Here is a 22,116-nt window from a genome sequence, read left to right on the forward strand (position 1 = left end):
TCTCCAACAAGGTTTGACCCCTGCTGAGCCCTGCCCTTGCATGTGGAAGCCTTTTGTCCCCAACTGGGAACAGTCTGGCCAGGTACTTCTCACCTGAGTCAGAATTAGGCTGGCCTTCCTGGTTATTTCCCTAATTTATTCAGGCCACATAGTCGGTCCTTTGTTACCGAAGTCTCAGCCAGGGTTCCCCACTGTGCTTGACACATACCTGCTAAGTGGTGTTCTTTAGATATATAGTTTGGTCAATAAAGAAACCAAGAGGCTCTCTTCCTCTCCTGGCTTGACATGAATAACCTGTGTGCGTGTGCTTTTTTCATCCCACAGGCTTTCGCCCGATTCTCGGTACCGTGTCGGTGCAGGCGCCGACAAATGGAGGTCCCACCGAGATCGGAGAAGAAAGGAGTACTGTTGGGACGTCCCGGGAGCCCGGCCGGCATAGAAGCAGGGACGGATTGGGGTAAGATGGGCCAGAAAAGGCCTGGATGATTTGGGCTAGCCTGAGTAAAACTTGTCATATAAATGGGACAAGGTAATAGTAAAGCGTTTTTACATATGCGTTCTTTTAGAGTTATGTTTGGACCCTGACTAGAGATAGTTTACACCCTAGACTTGAGAGAGAATGAATGGGCTTGGGAAAAACAATCCTCCCGGACTCTCCTTGGATGCTTTGGAGAAAGAGAGCTCTCCTGGGAACAGAAGAAAGGCAGGAGAAGTCCTGCCTCTCTGCTGGCTCCTATTGGAGAAATGCTTATTGCTGGTTCTGGGTTCCATAGGTAGGATATGTGGGTCCCTTCGGAGGGACACCATCTAGAATTTTCCCTCTTTGTCTATTGTCTGTCCCTGGTGCACCAGGCTGTCCATGTCTGTCAGTTTATGTCTGTGGTTTTTGTTTCTCGTTGCTTAAATGTTTTATGTTTCGTGGTCAAAAAAAAAATGGTAAAAACTTTATCTGCCAGTCGTTCACACCTTGACTTGGTTTTAACTCGTTTCAAGAAGAGAACAATGAATAAAAAACAGTTTCAATTGGCTTTTGGAGCCTACATCTGTAGCTAGAAGCCTAAGTCTACTGGACAAGCTCCCCGGGGGCTGGCTAAATGTTTATACTAGCCTATCCTAAAGGCACTAGGAGCTTCACAGCTTCTATGATAGTAAAACTGAAAAATCTTTGACTGTGATTATTGGACTCAACAGGTGACATGGTGCTTGGTGTAAATATTAAAGACATGTTTAGCCACTTCAATTTTGTTTCTGATTGGTTTTAAATGTATAAATATGCTGTACATGCCTTGGTTATGTACTATTGGCTTTTATGTTATTAGATATGGTTAAAAGGTGTAACATTGGTAACAGAAAGTTGGCTTAAAACTGTAATTTGGATATGAGCCAACCTAGGGAAACAGGTCCAAATTGAGGTAATATTTTTATGGAATTCTTATTCTAGAAACCAGGCTTCTAAAAGATTTTAGGACAATGTCTCTTTGTTGAGGTATTTGAGACCGCACCATCGTGCGTTCATATGTAGGAATTGACAGTCATAGCCAAAGTTGTGGTTTGCCCTAAAGTTACTATATTTTGATGATAATTCCACTGCCCCAAGAACAGCTGCCTAGTCACATACTCAGAATTCAGGTGACATTCCAAAGTTGTGGCTGTGCTCTGGTGTTACAAAGAGATCTTAAAGATTGTGATTAAAGATTGTCAGTGTTACATTGACTAACTCAAACTTATTTATAATTTTTAAAAAAATCAAACAGGTAGAGATTGTTACAAGATTTATGAAGGATTGATGAGGTTTTAGAACTTGTGAGAACATTACAGCCAGTTTGCTTACTCCAACGGCCATTCCAAGATAGATTTAGAGGATTATTTTTATACAATTTGTTTACGTCCTGGCGATTGTGAGTTTTCATTTTGTGAGCTTGCTTATAATTTTAGAGAGCCCATAAAGTGATATCATTAAAATTTTTACTAAAGAATGGCTAATAGCCTTATATTATGAAATTTTGTCGCTTCTTCAATGTAAGAAGTTAGAACTTTAATCTTTAAGTATATATGAAAATTTTTACTACAAACCTTTGCTCTCAAAATGAGCTTTAATATTTGGGGAGTAGCTGTTACACTACTCCAGAAAAGAATATTTGAAGCTAATTTTAAGCTTCTAAGGATATGTTAGTTGGCTAAGTACCTCACCTTACCAGAGGACTTAGGTCTTTGTTATCCTCATTGGAGATAAAGCTTCAGATGTGTTAATACAGAACTGTAGACTAGAGTCATGGAAGTTTTTTAAAAAAAGAAACCTGGTAAAACATATCTTATTCCAAACAACAATTAAATTGGTTATTACAAAATACTGATATTTGGCCTATCACATATACAAATTTTCAGACAAAGTTGGCAATTTTACTCTTTACATGTTTTTGTATTTCTTATATATTTGTACATACAACCCATAGGAAATGCGCTTACTGTATTTATAGGTGGTTCATCTAATAAAAAGGCTACATGTATGATTAGATCACTTGTTTATTCTCTTGAGTTTCTGTTGCTTCAGCACAGATTATTAGATTACGTCCTGTAGCCACTGTTTTTAAATCAAGCTTTCTATTCACATACTGATAGCCAATGTGTGGCTTGTGTTTTACAATTGATTTCAATTACTTAATGCTTTATTAGAGCAAGTTTTCTACATGAAATCAGTGAGTGATTTCAGTGTAAATTGTCTGACAACTCACTGTCCTTTCAGTGCTCTGGCTCAGACAACTAAACAAAACCATAGACCCAGCTCTTTGAAAATGATAATAGAGTTGATATAAAAAGAGGAAGACTCCATTTGCTTACTTTCAATTCCCAGCCTCGCCCTGCCAGCTCAGGGATTTCTAATATGACTAAATTTGGACAATATTTACAAGATTTGACATTTCTAATTAATACTTATGTTTAGGTAAATAAAGTTTGTGAGGTGCTAGAGAGATGGCTTAGTGGTTAAGAACACTAAGCTGTTACTTTATAGGACATTTAAGAACTCAAACTAGATTGCCTAGACCCCTTAACGAGGGAGGACAATGATACTAGACAGTTTATATCTTAATAAATAAAAAGGGGGAGTTATCCCTGTATGCTATACAATTATTTAATAATACTCCTTTTATTTCCAATTTTAAAATTTGGGTGCCAAGGAACACTCTTGAGTGTTTATGACACCCTACAACTAGACATATTTCTGACTAGGTGAAATAGAAAGATTCACATATTGACATGATCCTGTTCAGGTATTTTTATGGGGAAGAGGGAATGTTTGTGTTTTTTCTACAGGATGCTACAAGAGTGTGCCAGCTGCCAGAGGTGGTTGCTAAGACTTGCTGATCCTGGTTACAAGAAGATTCAGCTCTCGTGATTCGGGTCCCTAGAGTCATTCCTCTGCCCTGAGAGGAAGATAGAAGATCCCCCCTCATTCCCCTGTTGACTCTTGCTGCCTTAACTGGTGTTGTCATCTTACAGTCTATAGCTTCACAAAAATGCCATCTGCGTGAAGCTGCTATAGACTGGGGAACTCTGCCCTGTTTGTACAGATCTTAGACATGGTTCCCTTGCCTGCTGGTTGTTCAGAGAAGAATGGCTGATCCTAAACTGTCCTGGCTATACGTTATTTTGCTGCTATTGTAGTGAAAAGAAAATTATACAAATTCTAGGTTTATAAATATAAAAATTAAAAGAATAAACCCCAAAAGGCCACAGACCCAGGGCTAAGCCCTGCAGCCAGGACTAGCAGGCCATAAAGATAAAGGAGCACAGGAAACACTGTCCAGGCAGGACTGGCAAGCCATAAAGAAAAGGAATGCAGGAACCAGCCTGAGTTAATGAGACTGATTCATGGGACGTCTGGCAGGAAGACATCTCCCCCCAGCTCACTCAGGGCCATCCTCCAGACCCTGATAAGCCCCTGACTTCTAACACATACTCTTTCTGCTTTGTTCTCACTGCTATGTTTGAATGAGCCAATTGTATGTAACCACGCCAACCCCCCCCCTAGCCTTCTTTCTCTATATAACCCTCTGACTTTTGAGTTTCGGGGCCGACACCTCTGTCTCCTGCGCGGGATACGTGTTGGCCCGGAGATCTCTGTAATAGGTCTCCGTAATAAACCTCGCCTTTGCTTATTACATCCAAAATGGTCTCTCTGTGTCTGGGGTCCGCGATTTCCTAAAACTTGAGTAAGGGTCTCTCTGCGTGGGATCGTTCATAATGGGGGCTCGTCCGGGATCTTCGCGACCACCCCAGACTCCGAAGACCCCTTGGAGGTGAGTTGGATGTTTGTCTGAGTGTTTCTGTGTGAGCGGCGCCGCATTTGTCAGTCTGTGTCTGTCTCTGTTTTGGTTCCGCCGTGTGTGTATATATGTGTGTCTTAGTACTGGTCAGTGTTAAGAGGGCAGATGGGTATTCCTGCCCTGTGTTAATAGGGCAGATGTGTGTTCCTGCCTTGTGCTGAGAGGGTGGATGTGTGTTCCTGCCCTGTGCTAGGAGGGTGGATATGTGTTCTTGCCCTGTTCTAGGAGAGTGGATGTGTATCCCCACTCGGTGCAGCTGCCTTCGTGGTCCGTGAGGACCCCCTGGCTGCGGAAGGGGGGACGCCCCGGGCCCGCAAGGCTGCAGCCCCTGGAAGACGTTCCACGGGCGGAGAACAGTCGGGAGAGCCCGGCTGTGGACAGTCAGGAGGACCTGACTCTGGTTTTCTGGAACAAAGGAGATGGAATGCTCCTTTTACCTAGGCGGGAGGGGACGAGGAATCCCACTCCGTCAGAGGTCGAGTTCGGCTGCCTATTTAAATATAGGCGCGGACAAGTGTGCTTGGTCGTTAGGACAAGAGGACACTCTGGAATCCTGTTGGGAGGTGGAATCAGATGGTCCATCTCATCCCAAAAGCAGCTAAGGGTAAGCTGCAGTTTGGGCCAGGTACTGAAGGTAACAGGCATCTGTAAAAATTGGTTATAAGATGCTTTGTCTTGGTCTCGTTTGTCTGGCTTGTTTTCTGTGGTATTGTCGAGTGTCTTTTTGGCTTTTGTTTCGTTTTTGAATTTTGGACTGACGACTGTGTTTGAATTTGGACTGACGACTGTGTTTAAAATCTTGGACTGACGACTGTGTTTGAAATCATGAAACTGTTTGCTTTGTTCATCAAAGAGTTTTACTTGGTCCTCTTGGTGCTTAAGTTAAAAGTTAAAAATAATTTGCTTGAGAGAAATTGTTTTCTGCCAGGGAGTTTTGTCTTTCTCTCTTGAGCCTCCTCCCCAAAGAGAGAGGCCCCTCCCTTTACTCCCCTTGATCAGCCTAGCTGCTGTTAACAGTTGTGTAAACAGACATTAACAAAAACCTTGAGGAAGAAACCTCTCGTAAATAAAATTTCCCCAGATTAGGCCTCCAGTATAAAACAAGAATAGTGAGTAAGAAACTTAATTTTATGGACCCTGCTCTAGTGGCGGTGTGTTGGTTGATAGCCAACGTTAATTTTTTAAAACATAGTGTTTTATCTGTGCTTGTGCTCGCAACACACAGTAGGGGGGAGCGAAATTAGCTGCGGAGCTGCTACAGCAAGCATGGGGACTTCTCTAGTCTCACCCAATTTTTCTGGCTCTTCAGGAGCTGTTTAAAAGGAAAAGGCTTAAGTTAAAAGAAACACTATAGAGAGATTTCTTAGTGAATTACTACACCTTGGTTCGCCATCTCTGGGAATCTCACGGTGGACAGCTGAGATAAGCTAGAAAAGGATTTAAATTTTGCTTGAGAGCAAGGAATCTTAAAGGCGGAGTTTCAGCCGGTATGGCACTTAGTGCATAGCTGCCTAAAAGATCAGAAATGCTGTCAACAGGATATAAAAAAGGGACAGGCTGTGTTAGAAATGCTACAGGAAGAATGATCTAAAAAGGCTGAGAGTGAGGTGGGGGAGGACTCTAAGGAAAACAAGAACAAGAAAGGAATTTCTGACATTTGCTCACAGTAGGAGAGCGCTCATTTAGAGAAGTTCTTTAAGGAAGCCTGCCTTATCTGCTGTCCTTATTCCAAGGGAGGAGTCACTCTCCAGCATTAAATCATTTTTCTTGTTGGTCATCATTAACATGGAGAATGCCTTTGATCCTATCCCCACAGCAGCCAGTTCCTGCCCCTGTGGTCGAAATGTCCCAGGTTGGGGGACAGAGAAGCCCCTAAAATAGTTTCAAAGAATCTTCGACAAACTGTAAAGAACTTTGTTTTGTTTTGCCAGTCAAAATTTAGAATTCAGGCTTTGGCTGTGGCCAAGGTCAGGAATAATGTTTTCTTTTCCATGGGCCTTTAGCCCACTGAGAAAGTTTGGTAAAGGGCTGCTACTGAGGTCCTGAAAGCCCCAGGTGAACTGGTTACAATTCTTTTGTCAGCTGCTTAGAATCTAACACCCAGGTTCTAACGTCTCTCCATCCTTTTGTTATTAGTTGTTACTGGAAGCCTAGTGCCATTTAGAGGATGGGTCTCTTGAGTGATTAAGCCACTGAGCTGGCACTAAAGGAAGGTACTCCTTAAGGGAAAATCTAAGTCCAGAGAGACAACCGGTAACAGATAGGCTGCCCCTCTGCTCACTTTTCTGTTTCACAGACACAAGGTCTTTTTGTCCCAAGAAAGCCTCCTGGCTTAGCTGTGTGACTAAATGCTGTTTGCCCTCTTCAGTGGACCTCTATTCTCAAGATTCCCTTGTTTTCTCACCATCCCATTTGAGATGCTTGTTAGTAACTGTTACAGGTCTTCTTTACCACTGAGGAAAGACAGAATCCTACTAGAGGCCAGAAAAAGTGTTCCAGAGATGGATGGAAGGCCCTCACTTCTGCCTGCTCTCTTCAGACGCCTGAAGGTAGGGAGTGCTCCAGGTCTGCCGCCAGGCTCCAAGGGTGGGTCTCTGAGGGGCTAAAAAATGCCCCACCAATCTGGCTAAGATAAGGAAAAGATATAAAGAGATTGTTACAGAAATTTAAAGGGTTAAGTTAAGTTGCTGAGAGTTAGTACAAGTTACAGAGAAAGAGGTAAAAAGAACAGGAAGCTAGGGAAGAAAAGAGACAAAAAGAAAAAGAAGTTAGAGAGCTAAAGAGAGATAAAAGACAAGAGAGGAACATATACTGGACACAGTAGTTAGGGAACCTAGGAAGATAGTACCTGACAACAGAAGAGAATTCCTGGCTAAAGATCAGTGTGCCTAAGACGGAAAAAAAAGGACACTGGGTCAGGCACTGCCCAAGAAAGAACAAGAGGGGCCACTGGAGAGCTTCTTGGTCCTAGAGTGCTGGACAGGGACCCAATGCTCTGTGCTCCTATGCCCCCCAGTGGGCCAATATCCAAAGACCTTGAGTGCAAGGGGCTACTGACAACGAACAATACTTATGGACTGCCCGAAGAACAGTGGACCTTGGCGTGGGCCGGGTAACCCACTAGTTCATAGTCATCCCTGACTGCCCCTATCCCTTGCTCATGAGAAAATTGCTCTCCAAATTGGCTTGCGTGGGCTGAAATGGCTAGATGAGGCCATGTGTATACATATCTATAGACTGTATATGTGGAGCTTAAGACCTGTCTCAGTACACCAGTAACTGATGCTGGGAGATAAATGGGTTAGTGCTTTTCTGCCTGGAACACACCGTTCCTGCCAGCCGGGCACTAACAATTATCACCCAATCCAGGACTTAAACTGTGATAGAGTGGCTGATAGAGTGTCCCAAAAGATGGGACCACTGGTCAGCTGTCATGGACTAGATTCTCCACCGGTTGGGGACAATCTGGTCACCTTGCTGCCCAATCCGGACCTGGAGCCACCACAGCACGATGTCAAACACTGACAGAAGCACATGGGTGGAGGAAAGACCTCTGCGACTGGCTGATTGACCCCTGCTGAAAGCCGAGGACCTTGTCCACAGACAGAAACAGTTCTCTTCATGAATGAAGGTCAGAGACAAGTGGGTGCTGCCATGGTGGACAACACAATGTCATCTAGAATGGCTGAACCCCAACCCCCCAGCACATCAGCGCCACAGATGTCTTTGCCATCTCTTAGATGCCCTGATAAGCCAACAGCTGTGAGTACTATTCATTGCTCAAGATATCAGGAGGGAAGAGATTCAGTGACATGGGACAGTAACAAAACAGATAAAGTGGCTCGGAAAATGGCTATACAGAAGCCTATCCTGGTTACAGGCCTACAAGAAACAGCCACTGGGAACTGGGATTAGACTAAGAGATGGCCTCACTTAGAATGTACAACAGAAGAAAAGGCCCAAGTTGTTTAAAAGATAAAAGGACAATGGCACACTTGAGGGGAAAGCTATACTCCCCAGAGAACAAAGAAAAGACTCACTTTGCCAAATACAGAAATGGACTCATTTAGGAGATAACAAGTTCGTCCAAGTAGTTAAGGTGTATGTAATAGACTTTAAGATTTTAGCCAAGAGAGACAGTAGAAAGTATAAGGTATGTCAATAAGTGAATGCTTAACAAACAAACAGGACAAAGAGACCTAGAGAGTTTAGTGAAAAGTCGAAGTGAACTTCACTGAGATAAAACCAGAAAAATATAATCACAAGTATCTCCTAGTGCTTGTAGATACTTTTTCAGGAATAGATAGAAGCTTTCCTCACCAAACGAGAGACGGCCTCTACAGTCATCAAGAAGATACTGAAAGAAATCTTCCCCAGGTCTGGGTGCCCAAGGTAATCTGGTCAGACAAAGGCCCTACTTTCGTTGCCAAGGTAAGCCAGGGTGTGGCCAAGTATTTAGAGGTCAATTGGAAATCACATTATATTTACAGACCTCAAAGTTCAGGACAGGTAGAGTAAATAAATAAAACTCTAAAAGAGACCCTAAACAAATTGACCATGGAGACTGGCACAGACTGGGTGACACTCCTTCCCTCTTGCTCTCTTCAGAGCAAGAAATATCCCTTCCAGATTCAGCCTTACCCCCTTTGAGATCTTATATGGGGCCTCAGCTCCCCTGACTGTATTAGATGATGTTACTGAACCAACATGTCATAGTGCCATAGTAATAATGATTTGTATGCCAGGCTAAAAGACCTACAGGTGATACAGAAAGAAATCTGCTCACAGCTGACAGCAGCCTATGCCCCGGAGACCCCTGAGACATCCCATCAGTTCCAGGTCGGAAGCAGCTACACTGAGCCCAGACACTCGAGCCTCGCTGGAAAGGACCATACCTGGTGCTGCTGACCACCCTGACAGCTGTCAATTCTCAGCCCTCACCAGCCATGTACTAGCTGTTGGGGCTGAGAGCTGAGACCTAGAGGGACACTCAACATGTTTGCCCTGGGTTCCATCGAGATAGGTGTGGGGATAGGCTTGATTTCTATTACAAATGATGTAACATTACATATGTTAGTACTCCTAACACTTCTTGGGACTGTGCCTCAGGGATCACAATCTATATAAGTTTAGAAGTTCTAAAAGCTAGTCATGACCTTGGTGTATAGGTTTAGATAGTGTCCAGATAGAATCCTGATGCTAAAAACTTAATAAAAAAAAAAGTTGAGAATTACTTAAGGCTATCTAGGTGCTACAGGACAACACAAAGATATCTGCTGTTGTCCTACAATACAAGGCTTATAGAGAATTCAGAACTGCCATTGACTCAGATATAAAAAGAGAGAAGGACTTTTTAGCTGACCTCCAAGAATACCTAACCTCCCTCTCAGAGATAGTCCTTCAAAATAAGAAAAGATCAGACCTGATATTCCTTAAAGAAGGAGTCTGTGTGCTATACTGAAAGAAAAATGTTGCTTCTATACAGACCATTCAGGAGTAATTAAAGACTCCATAAATAAACTTAAAAAAAGGTTAGACAAAAGACAGACAGAAAAACACATCAGAGATGATTCGAGAACTAGTTTAGTAGATCTCCCTAGATGACTACCCTACTCTCTGCTACAGCTGGGCCATTATTAATAATTTTCTTGGTTTTAGTTTTTGGCTCCTGCGTGACAAACAGGTTAATTGCTTTTGTTAAAAATCGAGTGGGTGCTGTGCGGTTGATGGTTCTGAGAAAACAGTACCAGTCAGTTAGGACAACTGGTGAGACCAAATACGAGACTTGATATCAAAATTCTAAGATTAGAATTATTTAGTAGGAGAAGACGGGAATGAAAAGAAAATTATACAAATTCTAGGTTTAGAGATATAAAAATTAAAAGAATAAACCCCAAAAGGCCACAGACCCAGGGCTAAGCCCTGCAGCCAGGACTAGCAGGCCATAAAGATAAAGGAGCACAGGAAACACTGTCCAGGCAGGACTGGCAAGCCATAAAGAAAAGGAATGCAGGAACCAGCCTGAGTTAATGAGACTGATTCATGGGACGTCTGGCAGGAAGACATCTCCCCCCAGCTCACTCAGGGCCATCCTCCAGACCCTGATAAGCCCCTGACTTCTAACACATACTCTTTCTGCTTTGTTCTCACTGCTATGTTTGAATGAGCCAATTGTATGTAACCACGCCAACCCCCCCCTAGCCTTCTTTCTCTATATAACCCTCTGACTTTTGAGTTTCGGGGCCGACACCTCTGTCTCCTGCGCGGGATACGTGTTGGCCCGGAGATCTCTGTAATAGGTCTCCGTAATAAACCTCGCCTTTGCTTATTACATCCAAAATGGTCTCTCTGTGTCTGGGGTCCGCGATTTCCTAAAACTTGAGTAAGGGTCTCTCTGCGTGGGATCGTTCAGTAGCAGCCATTTACCGCTACAGCCATTGTGTCTACAGTGTCTAGAGTTACCCTCCCCCCATTCTATTGTTAGACAAACACAGTGGGTGAACTTTCTGGAGTAGTTGTTTTACAATTGGGAATTCTAAATTTTATTACAGGTCTAAATTTTATTACAAGAGCCGCTCAACAACGGTCCTTGTGCTTCTTTTCACATGCTGAGGAGAACCAGTAAGACAATGTACTTGATTAGGTGCCCACTACTTATCAGGAGAGGCTCAACTTCCACAATCTCCTAAATTACTATCATCTGGCTCCTACTTTTTCGCCCCTGGGCTCAAGTAAGAGGAATGAAAAGATGACCTGATGTAGTTTTCCTCAGTGACGGGCAACTTCCTCTGACCCTTGACCAATCTAGACACGGACCCTTGAGGGCGACAAGGTGATCCTATGTCAGATAGGCTGGAGTTCGAGAGGTCGATCCTAAGACAGAGGTGACTACGCCCCGTTTAAATGTACGGGCCGGTCAAATGCTCCTCTGCCCAGTTTCTCCCTCCTTAACCACACACACAGTTAGCCCAGAACGGTGTGTTACAACATAATTTCATTCCTAGCCATTGGGGTGCAGTCCTAACTGCAAGAGTGGCTCGCCATGGCCGAGCTGGGCACTCTGTGAGGCATGTCTGATCTCTCTCAGACCACTACTTCCACCTAATGGTCTTTTATAAAAGAAATACGGAGGAGTTGTGGGAGCTGTATTGGATTTGGGCCTGGTTGCTTTGTCACTGTGTGGCACAAGAAGTTTACATTCACAGAATGTTGTCAGCCTAAACAAGATCCTTCTGGGTCTCCAACAAGGTTTGACCCCTGCTGAGCCCTGCCCTTGCATGTGGAAGCCTTTTGTCCCCAACTGGGAACAGTCTGGCCAGGTACTTCTCACCTGAGTCAGAATTAGGCTGGCCTTCCTGGTTATTTCCCTAATTTATTCAGGCCACATAGTCGGTCCTTTGTTACCGAAGTCTCAGCCAGGGTTCCCCACTGTGCTTGACACATACCTGCTAAGTGGTGTTCTTTAGATATATAGTTTGGTCAATAAAGAAACCAAGAGGCTCTCTTCCTCTTCTGGCTTGACACGAATAACCTGTGTGGGTGTGCTTTTTTCATCCCACAGGCTTTCGCCTGATTCTCGGTACCCTGTCGGTGCTGGCGCCAACAATCTGGCTTAGCAAGTCCCAAAGGCTGTGTAGAGCTGTCTTGTTGCTCAGCAAAGGATCATATATTGGTGGTGGACTAGACTCTTGTTCTTGTTCACTCTTTCAGACTTTCCCCAAAGTGTGCAACTTCTTCTAATCGGAGCTGTCTTTACCATAGCCTGAGTGACTTCATGCCCAAAGCTAGAATCACAGGAAATCTCCATAACCTGGATCCAAATCAACAAATTTTCTCCCCGTAATGTGATTGTTCCAGAGATAATTTGAATAAGTAAGTAAAAGCTTGCATGGATTATCTCACACTGAATCAGAATCTATGGAAGGGCTCCATCGTATGGTACACTTTTACCTCTTGGCTGATGGACGTCTGGATAGATTCTCCTTCAAGGTTACTCTGGGATCACTACAACATTGATGCTCCCTAGTTGCAATGGCAATACCTACTCCTTGTTGTGGAATCACTGTGTTAACTAAAACTTCTGTTCCACTTTCTGAACATGGCTTCTCATAGGGCTACCTGTTCTTACACTGTCAGACCCATTTGAAGCTCATCATTTCTCCTAACCCATTGAGGCTGAAACTAACTGAGAGAAAATGATGTTGATCGACAGCACTTGCAGAATGCTACACAGATAACATAGAGGAGCGCTTTGGATTAACTGTGTACCTAAAGGGGTTCCTGAAACTGCCCTGTTCTTGCACCACAGCATAGCTATGGGACTTTTTCTGGATGACGATACAATTCCAAGCAACTCAAATTCTCAATGAATAAAATCCAAGCCAAACTCCCAGGGGAAGTTGTAGTGTGCCAAGGTAGCTCGAAAGAAATGGTAGCAGGCAATGTGGAAAGCAACCTTGGAGAAGACACAGTGAGTGACATAACCTTCCAGTGGGCTTTCACAATTCACAAAGAACAGAGAAGCAGAATAAACTCATGGATTTTTCTAGAGAAGCCTTGCCCTTACCTCCCAGTACTCCATTCCTTTGATGTGCTCCAAAGGATTTCAATGCAGATCAGTAGTTTTGCCCCTAATCACTTGAAAATCTAACTTTACAGGTGTTTTTGTGTCTCTTTTTGGGGGTTGCATATGTAAAGGATTTTATTGTCCTGCTTCTACACCATAACAAAAAGGGACCTGCAAGCTCTAGGCCTGTACCATTTGTTACCCCTGTAAAACATGACTCACTTGAACATATTTCCACTCCTCCCCCAGACTTCACAAGATAATTCTGTTCTGAAATTTTTGATAATAGAATAAATTAGTAATTTAAGTGTCCTTTTGCTGTACAGAGCTAGATGGAGATGCCAAATGACTGGGCAGCTCTATTTCATGTTTCATGGATGTAAAGTGAATGCTTAGAGTACTTTTCTCATGAAACTTGGAAATAGAGGGAAACACACGTTCACTACTGCAAACACACACACACACACACACACACACACACTTATACACACACACACACCACACACACACACACACACACACAAACACACACACAAACACAGACACACAGATACACACTCGCATGCACAAATGAAAACTTTGCTCTTATGCAGCACATTTCCTGTTGAGTGAGGAATTAGTGGGAACAATGCTGTGTACAAGTCTCTTAGACTCAAGCAGGCTGTGCTGCCCTGGCCTGTACTCATTTCCACTTCAGGAAACCTTTCTATGCAGATACTTGCTGGTCTGACAAGTAAGTTACATGTTCTGCACAGATAGCCTAAACAACACAACATCAAATCCTCAAGAGAGAGATTTCTAGGAAAAGACTCCATCAAGCTCTATGCTGACTCATCATAGGCCCCTCACTAAAACTACCCTGTTTTCTTCATAGAAGACTTTGGAAGCATCAGAGAAGACAGTAACTCATGGTCAGTTACCAGGAACATTTCTTCACATTAGAGTTCCTGTGATATTAAAACAACCTCAGTTTCAGTCAGAAAAAGGCTAAATAAATAACATACAGTGAATTTTCTGAAATGCAGCACTGTATACAATATTGAGAGGGAATCTATCCTGAAAGAATGCAGTGCCCATGATATAGTCAGCAAAGCAATGTCAGCAGAGGGTTGCACTCTAGGATTCCATGCAAGATCATGGTGAAGCCAATAAGACATTCCAGAATCTTCCCTGGGGGATAACTCTGTTCAGGTAAAGTGAAGAAATCTAATCCTTATTTTTAAAATAGCTGAATGGTTTAAGAATGTGTTGAGACAAATGAGAGAGGGGGCTCCACTTGGAATTGGACAAATGATGCAAAGACTGCTGGCCAGCACAAAACAGGAAGCTTCATGTTTGCTGAGAGACCTAGGCTTAAAGGACTAAGTTAGATAATGACTGGACAAAACTGCATGTCATGAACTGGCCTCCCCACATGCTCCCTAAGATGCAGGTCAGCACAGAAATGCACCTTTCTTGGTGAGAATTGGGGGTACATACGGATAACTGTGTTCTTGAAGTCTCAAGTCTCTCATGCAAACCCTCAGCCTTTGAGAAACCTTTTCCACATCCTTGCTCTTCTAACCAGCTTCAGGTTGTAAGGCCCAGTTATGAACTCTCCAGGAGCACTCAAATAAGACAGGACTGACATGGTGATACACAGGCTCTGTAGTTACCCAAGATCTATGAAGCATGAAGTCACCATCTTCATATACAAGGACATGAGGGGAGGAAGAACAAAAGCCACCACAAATGACAATGAGAACCATTTCTTTGGCATTTCCAGCAGGCTCTCCTCCTTGAAAACTACTTACTTCTTGAGTCTCACACGATCCCTGTAAAAGAAATGAGCTCCAGGCTTTTGCTTCATCCCTCAAAGCCCTGTTCTAGTCTAAAGAGGGGCTCCCACATAGCACCCTCCATACACAATGGCATGTAGTGCTGTGCTGTGTGATCAACTTATCTCCCTTCATGAAGTGCAGATTCTCGAAGAGCAGGAGCATTTGATTTCCAAACATGCAGTTTCTTTAAAAGGGGCTATCTCCACAGAAAGCCTTGTAAACCATCACATGAATGAACACTTGGATGAGACCTAGGACAGTCATGGATCAGTCAATAGACAGTTACATTGGTTTGTCTATAGTTATGGTAAGACCTGAGGACAACCTGACCCTGAGCCCTAACCCTACCTGCTGTTGCTTGGCTCTGGGGTCACAGATGTTCATTCCGGCCTCTTCACAGAACCTCTTTGTCTCCACAGAGGATGCTGGCAGTTCAGTCTGCTCCACCAGCAGTTCTCTCTTCTCATTCAGCAAAATCTGTATATTGTTCTTCAATTGAGCTTGTTCACGTAGGAGCTGGGATTGCCTGATGCTGAACCACAAACAAAAAATGGTAAATCCCAGCCAGCTTCTATTTGCCTGTCACTCCTGCAAGTCCAATCATCCCTTCAAGGGTCCTCATCCTCAGAAATCCCCAGAATAGAGCCACACTATACAAGTTAGCACCAATTAGAGGAGGTCAAATCCAGAATCCACATTCCACATGAATCAAAGTACTTCTGAAAATCCTGACACTAAGATGGTGTATATAAATCAAGGAAGAAGACATGGTCCATAAGGGAGCTCGTATGTCCATGGTATGGTGAAACCATCTTCACGTTGTGGGGAAAGCCCCTCTGAGGGGTAGCTGACGACCCAATAGCTGTACAATCTTTCCATGTGTTTCTCATGGATCACAGATCTTTAAATCTCCTATCAGAGTCCTAGAGATTCAGAATTGATTGATATTCCCATCATGGTGCAAACCTTTTCTATCTAGAGGATCCTTAACGGGGGAAATAACAATTGGAGGGTCTTCTACACCCTTCACATGTACGACAACTGAGTCCAAGAGCTACAAATCCAAGACTCCTGCCAGGAGGCAGGCTTCTTGTTAAGAGTCAGTCACTACAGAACCAGAGCCCTGACTTTTGTTAAAGTCATACAGGACAGAAGCATTCCCTGCCTAGTGCTGGGTTCTCATCTCTGTCAGCGACTCACCGGTAGGAACTGTTCACTTGTATGAGCTCCTTGTACCTCTCCATGGCATCACTTATTGAGTTGGTCATCATTTGCATAGCCATCATTCTCATCTCATGTTCAGATTGAAGGACTGGCAATTCGACGTGCAGCCTGGGTTAGGTAATTGGCAAAGGAACAAATAATGTTTTGAACTCATGATTTCAGAATTAGGTGAAATGTAAATAAAAATATATAATAAAAAAGTTCAAATTCAAGGAATGGTGGAAGGGAAGAAAGTGGCAAACTCAAAAACCAGACCAAAACCCAACAGTGAGACTCAATCCACAGAAAATATTTCTATGTAAATAAGCAAACATTTGTTTTGAAATAAGGACTCCTTGGAATCCTGAGAGATATGGTTCTGCAAAGACTCACTATATAGGAGGTGGCAGAGCCTGAGAGCTGCCTGTTTGGGAATAACAACTGTCAAGACCACAGTGACCATTTCTAGGTCACAATAAACAATCCCTGGATAGTTAAAAAAATAAAAAACTAAAGATCAAAGCAGGTGAAACAAATTAGGTAAAATCAGACTGTTCTCTCTATTACTTAAACTCAGTATGTACCACATACTTGCTCCTTCAAAGTATTTGTACTGGTTAAGTTTATTATCCTGGGCACAGGAAAACAGAGCCAAGGTACCCGTTGGAGGGACCTGACCTTCAAGAGCTGGCCAGGTGAGCATGATGGAATTGACTAGTTCAGGAAGAAAATTCCTCCAGTCTGTGCCACAGATTTGGGCCCAAGAGAAAGCTGTGATGACATTTCACTTGTTTTGAAAGAAGGTATACTCAATCCTTGGTTTCTATCGTTACATGAATTCCCAGAGGGCATAAATAAGTTTGACAGGGAAGAGGATTTATAGCACCTCCTCTCCTCGGGAGAGTCCTGGGTGCCACCAAGGTATACAGAAGGAACAAAGTGCTCTTTTGATCAGGGTGGGCCTCCACGTACTCATCACTATCATGACCTGCAAAGTCTTGATCAAACAAATCCTCAGACCCCATCAAAGGTCCCAGACCTCCTGATCCTGAGTAAAACACCACATATACTTCAACATACATACACAGCAACCCATATCCAAACACATTTAGAATGCCAACTACATGCATGGAGGTGCCATAGAATCAGAGTATAATGAATAAATTCAGAGGAAAGAGTGATGACGTGCAGGCATTTCATTCACACACACAGTTGCAGCAAGTGTGACCAGGTCCTTCCAGCTGCTGACAGAACCAATGCTAATCCAAGAGGCTCAGGGTCAAGTACAAAAGAGGTTGACCCTAAACACACAGCACCTAGCTTATCTCACAAGCAACTGCCTGCCAAATCTTAAAATCCAGGATGAGAAGTGAAACTCTCACATGCTATGAGGAAATCTCAGGTTAGCAGAGAGAGAGCACAAGACAGTGAACAGGTTACTGGGCATAATGACTACCTGTGGTCCCACTCATCATAGATATAAAGATCCAGGATTTGATAAAGTTCATCCCTCTCGAATTGACACTTCTGGACTTCAAATTTGAGTTCCTCCAGTTCCTTTACACACTCCTCTTGCTTACTGATGACATTTTGGGATGATGCCTTCCTACCAAAACCTGTAGACAGATAAACCCAACTGAATTTGCATATTTGAACCAATGGGCAGAATAGATCATTCTGAATCCAAAAGGGAGGTTGAGGAAGGGGAAATGGTAGAGACTGGGTGAATCCCTGAAAGAGCAGAAAAGCTTTCTTAAAGGTTGATTCTTAAGCTATGTCCCTGTTCCCAACCTCTAATGCCATACACGTGCCACACTCACTATTACACAACCCCCAGCACTGAAAGTTATAATATGACTGAGACATAAAAATCTGCGAGATTGTTATCTCATATCAGAGGTGGTGCAGATAATCCTGGAGTTCATAATGACTTCATAATGCTTAGCACCATCAAGCTCTAACCAAGTGTGGTCCAGCCCAAAGTGTCTGAGAACTCAATTCATGACTAGGGGTGCATCCTTCCTTGTTCTCGCCATCAGACACTTATGTAACCTACAGTAATCTAGAGGATGAAGTGCTTCAACTCCCAACCATGGATCGTCACATTGTTAATCCCACAGTGCCTCCTCCTGCCAATCATTGACACAGTTAAAAAGCTTCAAGAAAAGACACTGAAGTCTTACAACTTTATGGCTTTCTCTCAAATTAAAGATCAGGAACTCCTGACTCTTGGTTTGCCTTTGAAAAATCCCAAGGCTCCTGCTTGTAAGGCCTAGTCTTAGAAGGCACATCTCAAACCTACCTCCTTGAGGATGTTCCCCAACTCTGCCTACGACTCACCAAGCCTTCTCCAGAATGATTTCCTCCTTCCTGTTTCACTAGAGAGGGGGTCAGCTTCTCTCTGACCTGGTGCGGTCTCTCCTTGATCAACACTTTCCTTCCGAAATAGCCTGAGCAGCTGGCGAAACATGCCTGCTTGTGAACCCAAAGGGAACTGAAGTAGTATCCCAAAGGCAGTTGGTGTCACCACAACACTGGTGACATCACAGAAGATTCTAGGGATCTCTTAGATACAATAGAGTGTCCAGTGAACGGCTTACTGGTGATGTCACTGGAAAATTCTATGGCCTACCTACTAACCAGCTCTCCCCACACTGATGAATTTCTGTGGGGACCCTTTCCTCCAGTCTCCCATGGGTCACTGGGAATACCATTTGGCAACCTCTATTTCAAAGCTAGATATGTCTTCCTGCTTCATTAGAAGTCAACAATGCTTTTGCTGGGGAGGGTTGCTTACAACCCTGAATTGGAGAACAGATTTTTCTTAGCACCCAAATCTCTAGGGGCCAAGGAGGAGGGACATTTTTCTGAAAAGTAAATCTAGTACTCGAGACAATGCATGTGACATACGTTTCCATTCCTGAGCTTTTCCCTTTTTCTGGAGTCCAATATATTACTTCTATACCTCTGAGTGTATAAAACCTGGAAATATTTGCTTACTGTGCAGTCCTTGAAAGCCGACATTGTTTCCATTTACATATCCATGTACTTCACAAAATCAATGGTCTATAATCCTATTTTTTTGCAATAAAAACTCCTTTTACTTGGAAACATAGTGATCAACTACAGGGCACATATAAAATAATAAATTTCTGTCCATTTTAATAATTATGTAGGACATACTCCCTTTCTCAAATATAACAAGACAATTAAATTGGACATCAGTGAGCAAATGTCAACCTGGACCTTGTGTTACTACATTGTAACTATATAGCCATCAATTCTCCAATATCATTCTCCGTGAATAGACAAGTCTAGGCATGAGAATATTGGGGGCTGCACCATGATCTTTTACTTGTAGCAAACATAAGAATCAGGAGGATGGGAAGGGAGTGGAATGGCCTGAGTTCAGGTTGAACCTCAATTTTAATGGGTCCATACGTTCAGGAGGGAGTCTATTTGGCATTGTGATATATGGATTCTGTCTTCTTATCATAGGTGTTATAATAATTCAACATGAATGTGTGCTATAATGCCAGCCCACCTCAGAGATGTAAGAGTGAAAATCATGTCTGACCTTTCTGGGAAGAACTCTGCCTTTTACTACCATCTGGAGTTATACAACATCACTATACAAAGCTCAGAAGAGAGGGGTGCAGATGTGCGGGCCTTAGAAGTTGAGGATCTTTTCTTCTGATTAAGCCACTTGTTTTTCCTATGGAATTTTTCCCTTGCTCTTTTACTAATGGTGGCTGACTTCTTTCCTGGCCTGAGGTAAACTGGAGTCCAATCTTTTGGATTACCGAACCTTCTATTTTTGAGATGACAGGCCCACCAAGGGTCCTACTGCATACAGAAGGTATGAATAAGTCTCAGGGGCTGGAGTAAGGTAAAAACGTCTGTGACAACAAAGAACTGATTAAGAAAACAAGAGCCCAGCTGCTCATCAAGATCACAGTTGTATGATAGTAAGAAAATGTGAATAGGGCTCAGGTGAAAAGATAAATTAATTAGGAGTTCATAGGCCTAGAAGGGTTATCCTTTGCTCTCAGTGGAGCTGCCCTTCTTTCTGCCATTCCTCACCCTCTGCCACATGACCAGAGACTTCCCCAAACAACTGGCTGGCCTTGCTCAAAGACCTGCCAGGGATTCTCCCTGTAGAATAGGAAATGTAGAGTCCTTGAGGACTCACCAAAAGGTCTCCTCCACACAGGTTCCTTGTTGTCAAAGGGAAATGTTCCTGCAGAATCCTGCCATGGCAGCAGGAATTTCAACCTGGCTGCTCTTGGTCCAGCTCACTGGGTGCAGGCCTGAGGCCCAGGGGTATCTGGGGAAAGAAGCAGCACGCACTACCTCACAGCTCTCTCTCTATGTTGGATGCAACTGCTAGGAGTGTGATAGGATTTTTGTTTCTTTGTGTGTTTATTAGAAATACCTACAAAGCTGATTAAAGTTGCAACATGCCTTCATACCCAGCATGCAGAATGTTCTACATCGTTGTTGTTCCTGTTTTATGTTTGGATTTTGTTCTTTAATCCCCTCAGGAAATTTCCCTGTGCTTAGAATGTTCAGCACATGCTCAGGAGGGATCGATTATTCAAGTTCGGCAAAGCTTTTGTTCTCACCATCACTCCACAGATGATGCCATTACTTACTTTGAAATAAGAAAACAGTTATAGAGAAGTAAATTAACCTGTAAGCTATCACAGAAGAAACACATCATGATTGTGGAATGGCACCCCAGTATTTTGTATTTCCTAAGTTATTTTTATTTAAAATTTTTTTATTGGATTTTTGGGTACATTTCATCTTTTTTAAATCCTTAAAGGTATCTTTTATTCCTCTCCTCCCACTTACAAGGTGGAATTTCACCTGTGATTGTTAGTCCAGATAGTTTGGTCAATGGCTTAGATATCACCCTGGCCTAGTTTCCTTGGCATAAGCTGAGTTAGAAGCAGACTCAAAGGTTCAGGACCAACAAATAATGAATTCCACTACATCTGGATACCTAGCCTCAAAGCCAGGAAGGAACTGGATTTCCATTCACTATTTAAAAAAAAGATGCATTTCATTAACATGTAAAAAATTTCTCAAGTATATTAAAGTGTTTACCATGATCATACAGTTTTTCAAATACCTGGCATTCATCTTTTTCCAAATCCTAAAATTTCTTTCTTATTCACAGTTTCTTTTTTTGATTATTTCTTAGTATTATTATCATTATTTAAAATTTTAGTTTTTTAAATAGATATATATTTTTTATTCAAAACTTATTCCGTTTCCCAGCTTTTGGTCCTAAAGCCCCCCTCCCATGCCCTCTCCCATATGTATGCTCCCCCAATCCATGCCACTTAGAAACCCCTTCCCGGACAATCCCCTGCACTGAGGGTCCAACCTTGTTAAGAACACGGGCTTCCACTTCCACAGGTGCCCCAACAAGGCTATTCTCTCCTACATATGCAGTTGGACCCCTGGGTCAGTCCATATATAGTCTTTTGCTAGTGGTTTATTTGGATGGCATTGCTGTTCTTATGGGGTTGCAAGCCCTTCAGCTCTTTGAATCCTTCCTCTAATTCCCATAAAGGGCGTCCTGTTCTCAGTTCAGTAGTTTACTGCCAGCACTGACCTCTTTATTTGACATGCCCTGGATGTGTCTCTCAGGGGAGATGTATATCCGGTCCCTTTCAGTAAACACTTTTTAGCTTCATCAATCTTACCTAGTTTTGGTGGCTGTATATATATGGGCCACATGTGGGGCAGGCCCTGAATGGCTGTTCCTTCAGTCTCTGCTTTAGATTTGGCCTCCATATCCCCTCCTATGGATATTTTTGTTCCCCATTTTAAGAAGGAGTGGGAGCATCTGCACTTTGGTCATCCTTCTCCTTGAGTTTCCTGAGATCTGTAGATTGCATCTTGGGTAATTTGAGGTTTTGGTCAATATCCACTTATCAATGAGCATACTGTCAATGAGGTGTGCTGAGTACCTGGAAGAGAACGAGGGACAAGAGATGCGAAGAAGGACGCCAGGGCAAGAATCTGATCAAGGTGACAATTTTATTTTTCCCCAAGGATGAATTTGTACCATAAAAAGTTAAGAGAGAGAGGGGTGAAGTAAGAAACATTTACGCACGCCAAGGACACAATATTCGTGTGGTCAGGGAATCGGCTGATGTTGACAGGATGTCAGAAAGGTCACAGGTTT

The 22,116-nt window shown here is 43.0% G+C and overlaps 1 protein-coding gene and 1 pseudogene across 2 annotated transcripts in view; both read right to left on the minus strand.

Moving 5' to 3' along the window:
* Nucleotides 1-22,116, minus strand: part of LOC134480452 (reticulocalbin-1-like) — a 105,397-nt pseudogene that overhangs the window by 25,729 nt on the left and 57,552 nt on the right.
* Nucleotides 1-22,116, minus strand: part of LOC134480490 (uncharacterized) — a 447,240-nt gene that overhangs the window by 1,928 nt on the left and 423,196 nt on the right. The window contains exons 1-4 of one of the 2 annotated variants that reach the window (XM_063267991.1): nt 18,255-18,731; nt 17,371-17,530; nt 15,912-16,043; nt 15,060-15,243 (exon numbers count right to left, since the gene is read on the minus strand). In XM_063267991.1, coding sequence (XP_063124061.1) covers nt 15,060-15,243; nt 15,912-16,043; nt 17,371-17,530; nt 18,255-18,384 — 606 coding nt within the window. In that variant the 5' untranslated portion in view covers nt 18,385-18,731. Of the gene's footprint in view, nt 1-15,059; nt 15,244-15,911; nt 16,044-17,370; nt 17,531-18,254; nt 18,732-22,116 lie in introns of those variants that run through there. The other variant, XM_063267992.1, reaches the window with a different exon arrangement.

The sequence above is a fragment of the Rattus norvegicus genome, chromosome 9 (assembly GCF_036323735.1).
Source record: "Rattus norvegicus strain BN/NHsdMcwi chromosome 9, GRCr8, whole genome shotgun sequence".
Classification (NCBI taxonomy): domain Eukaryota; kingdom Metazoa; phylum Chordata; class Mammalia; order Rodentia; family Muridae; genus Rattus; species Rattus norvegicus.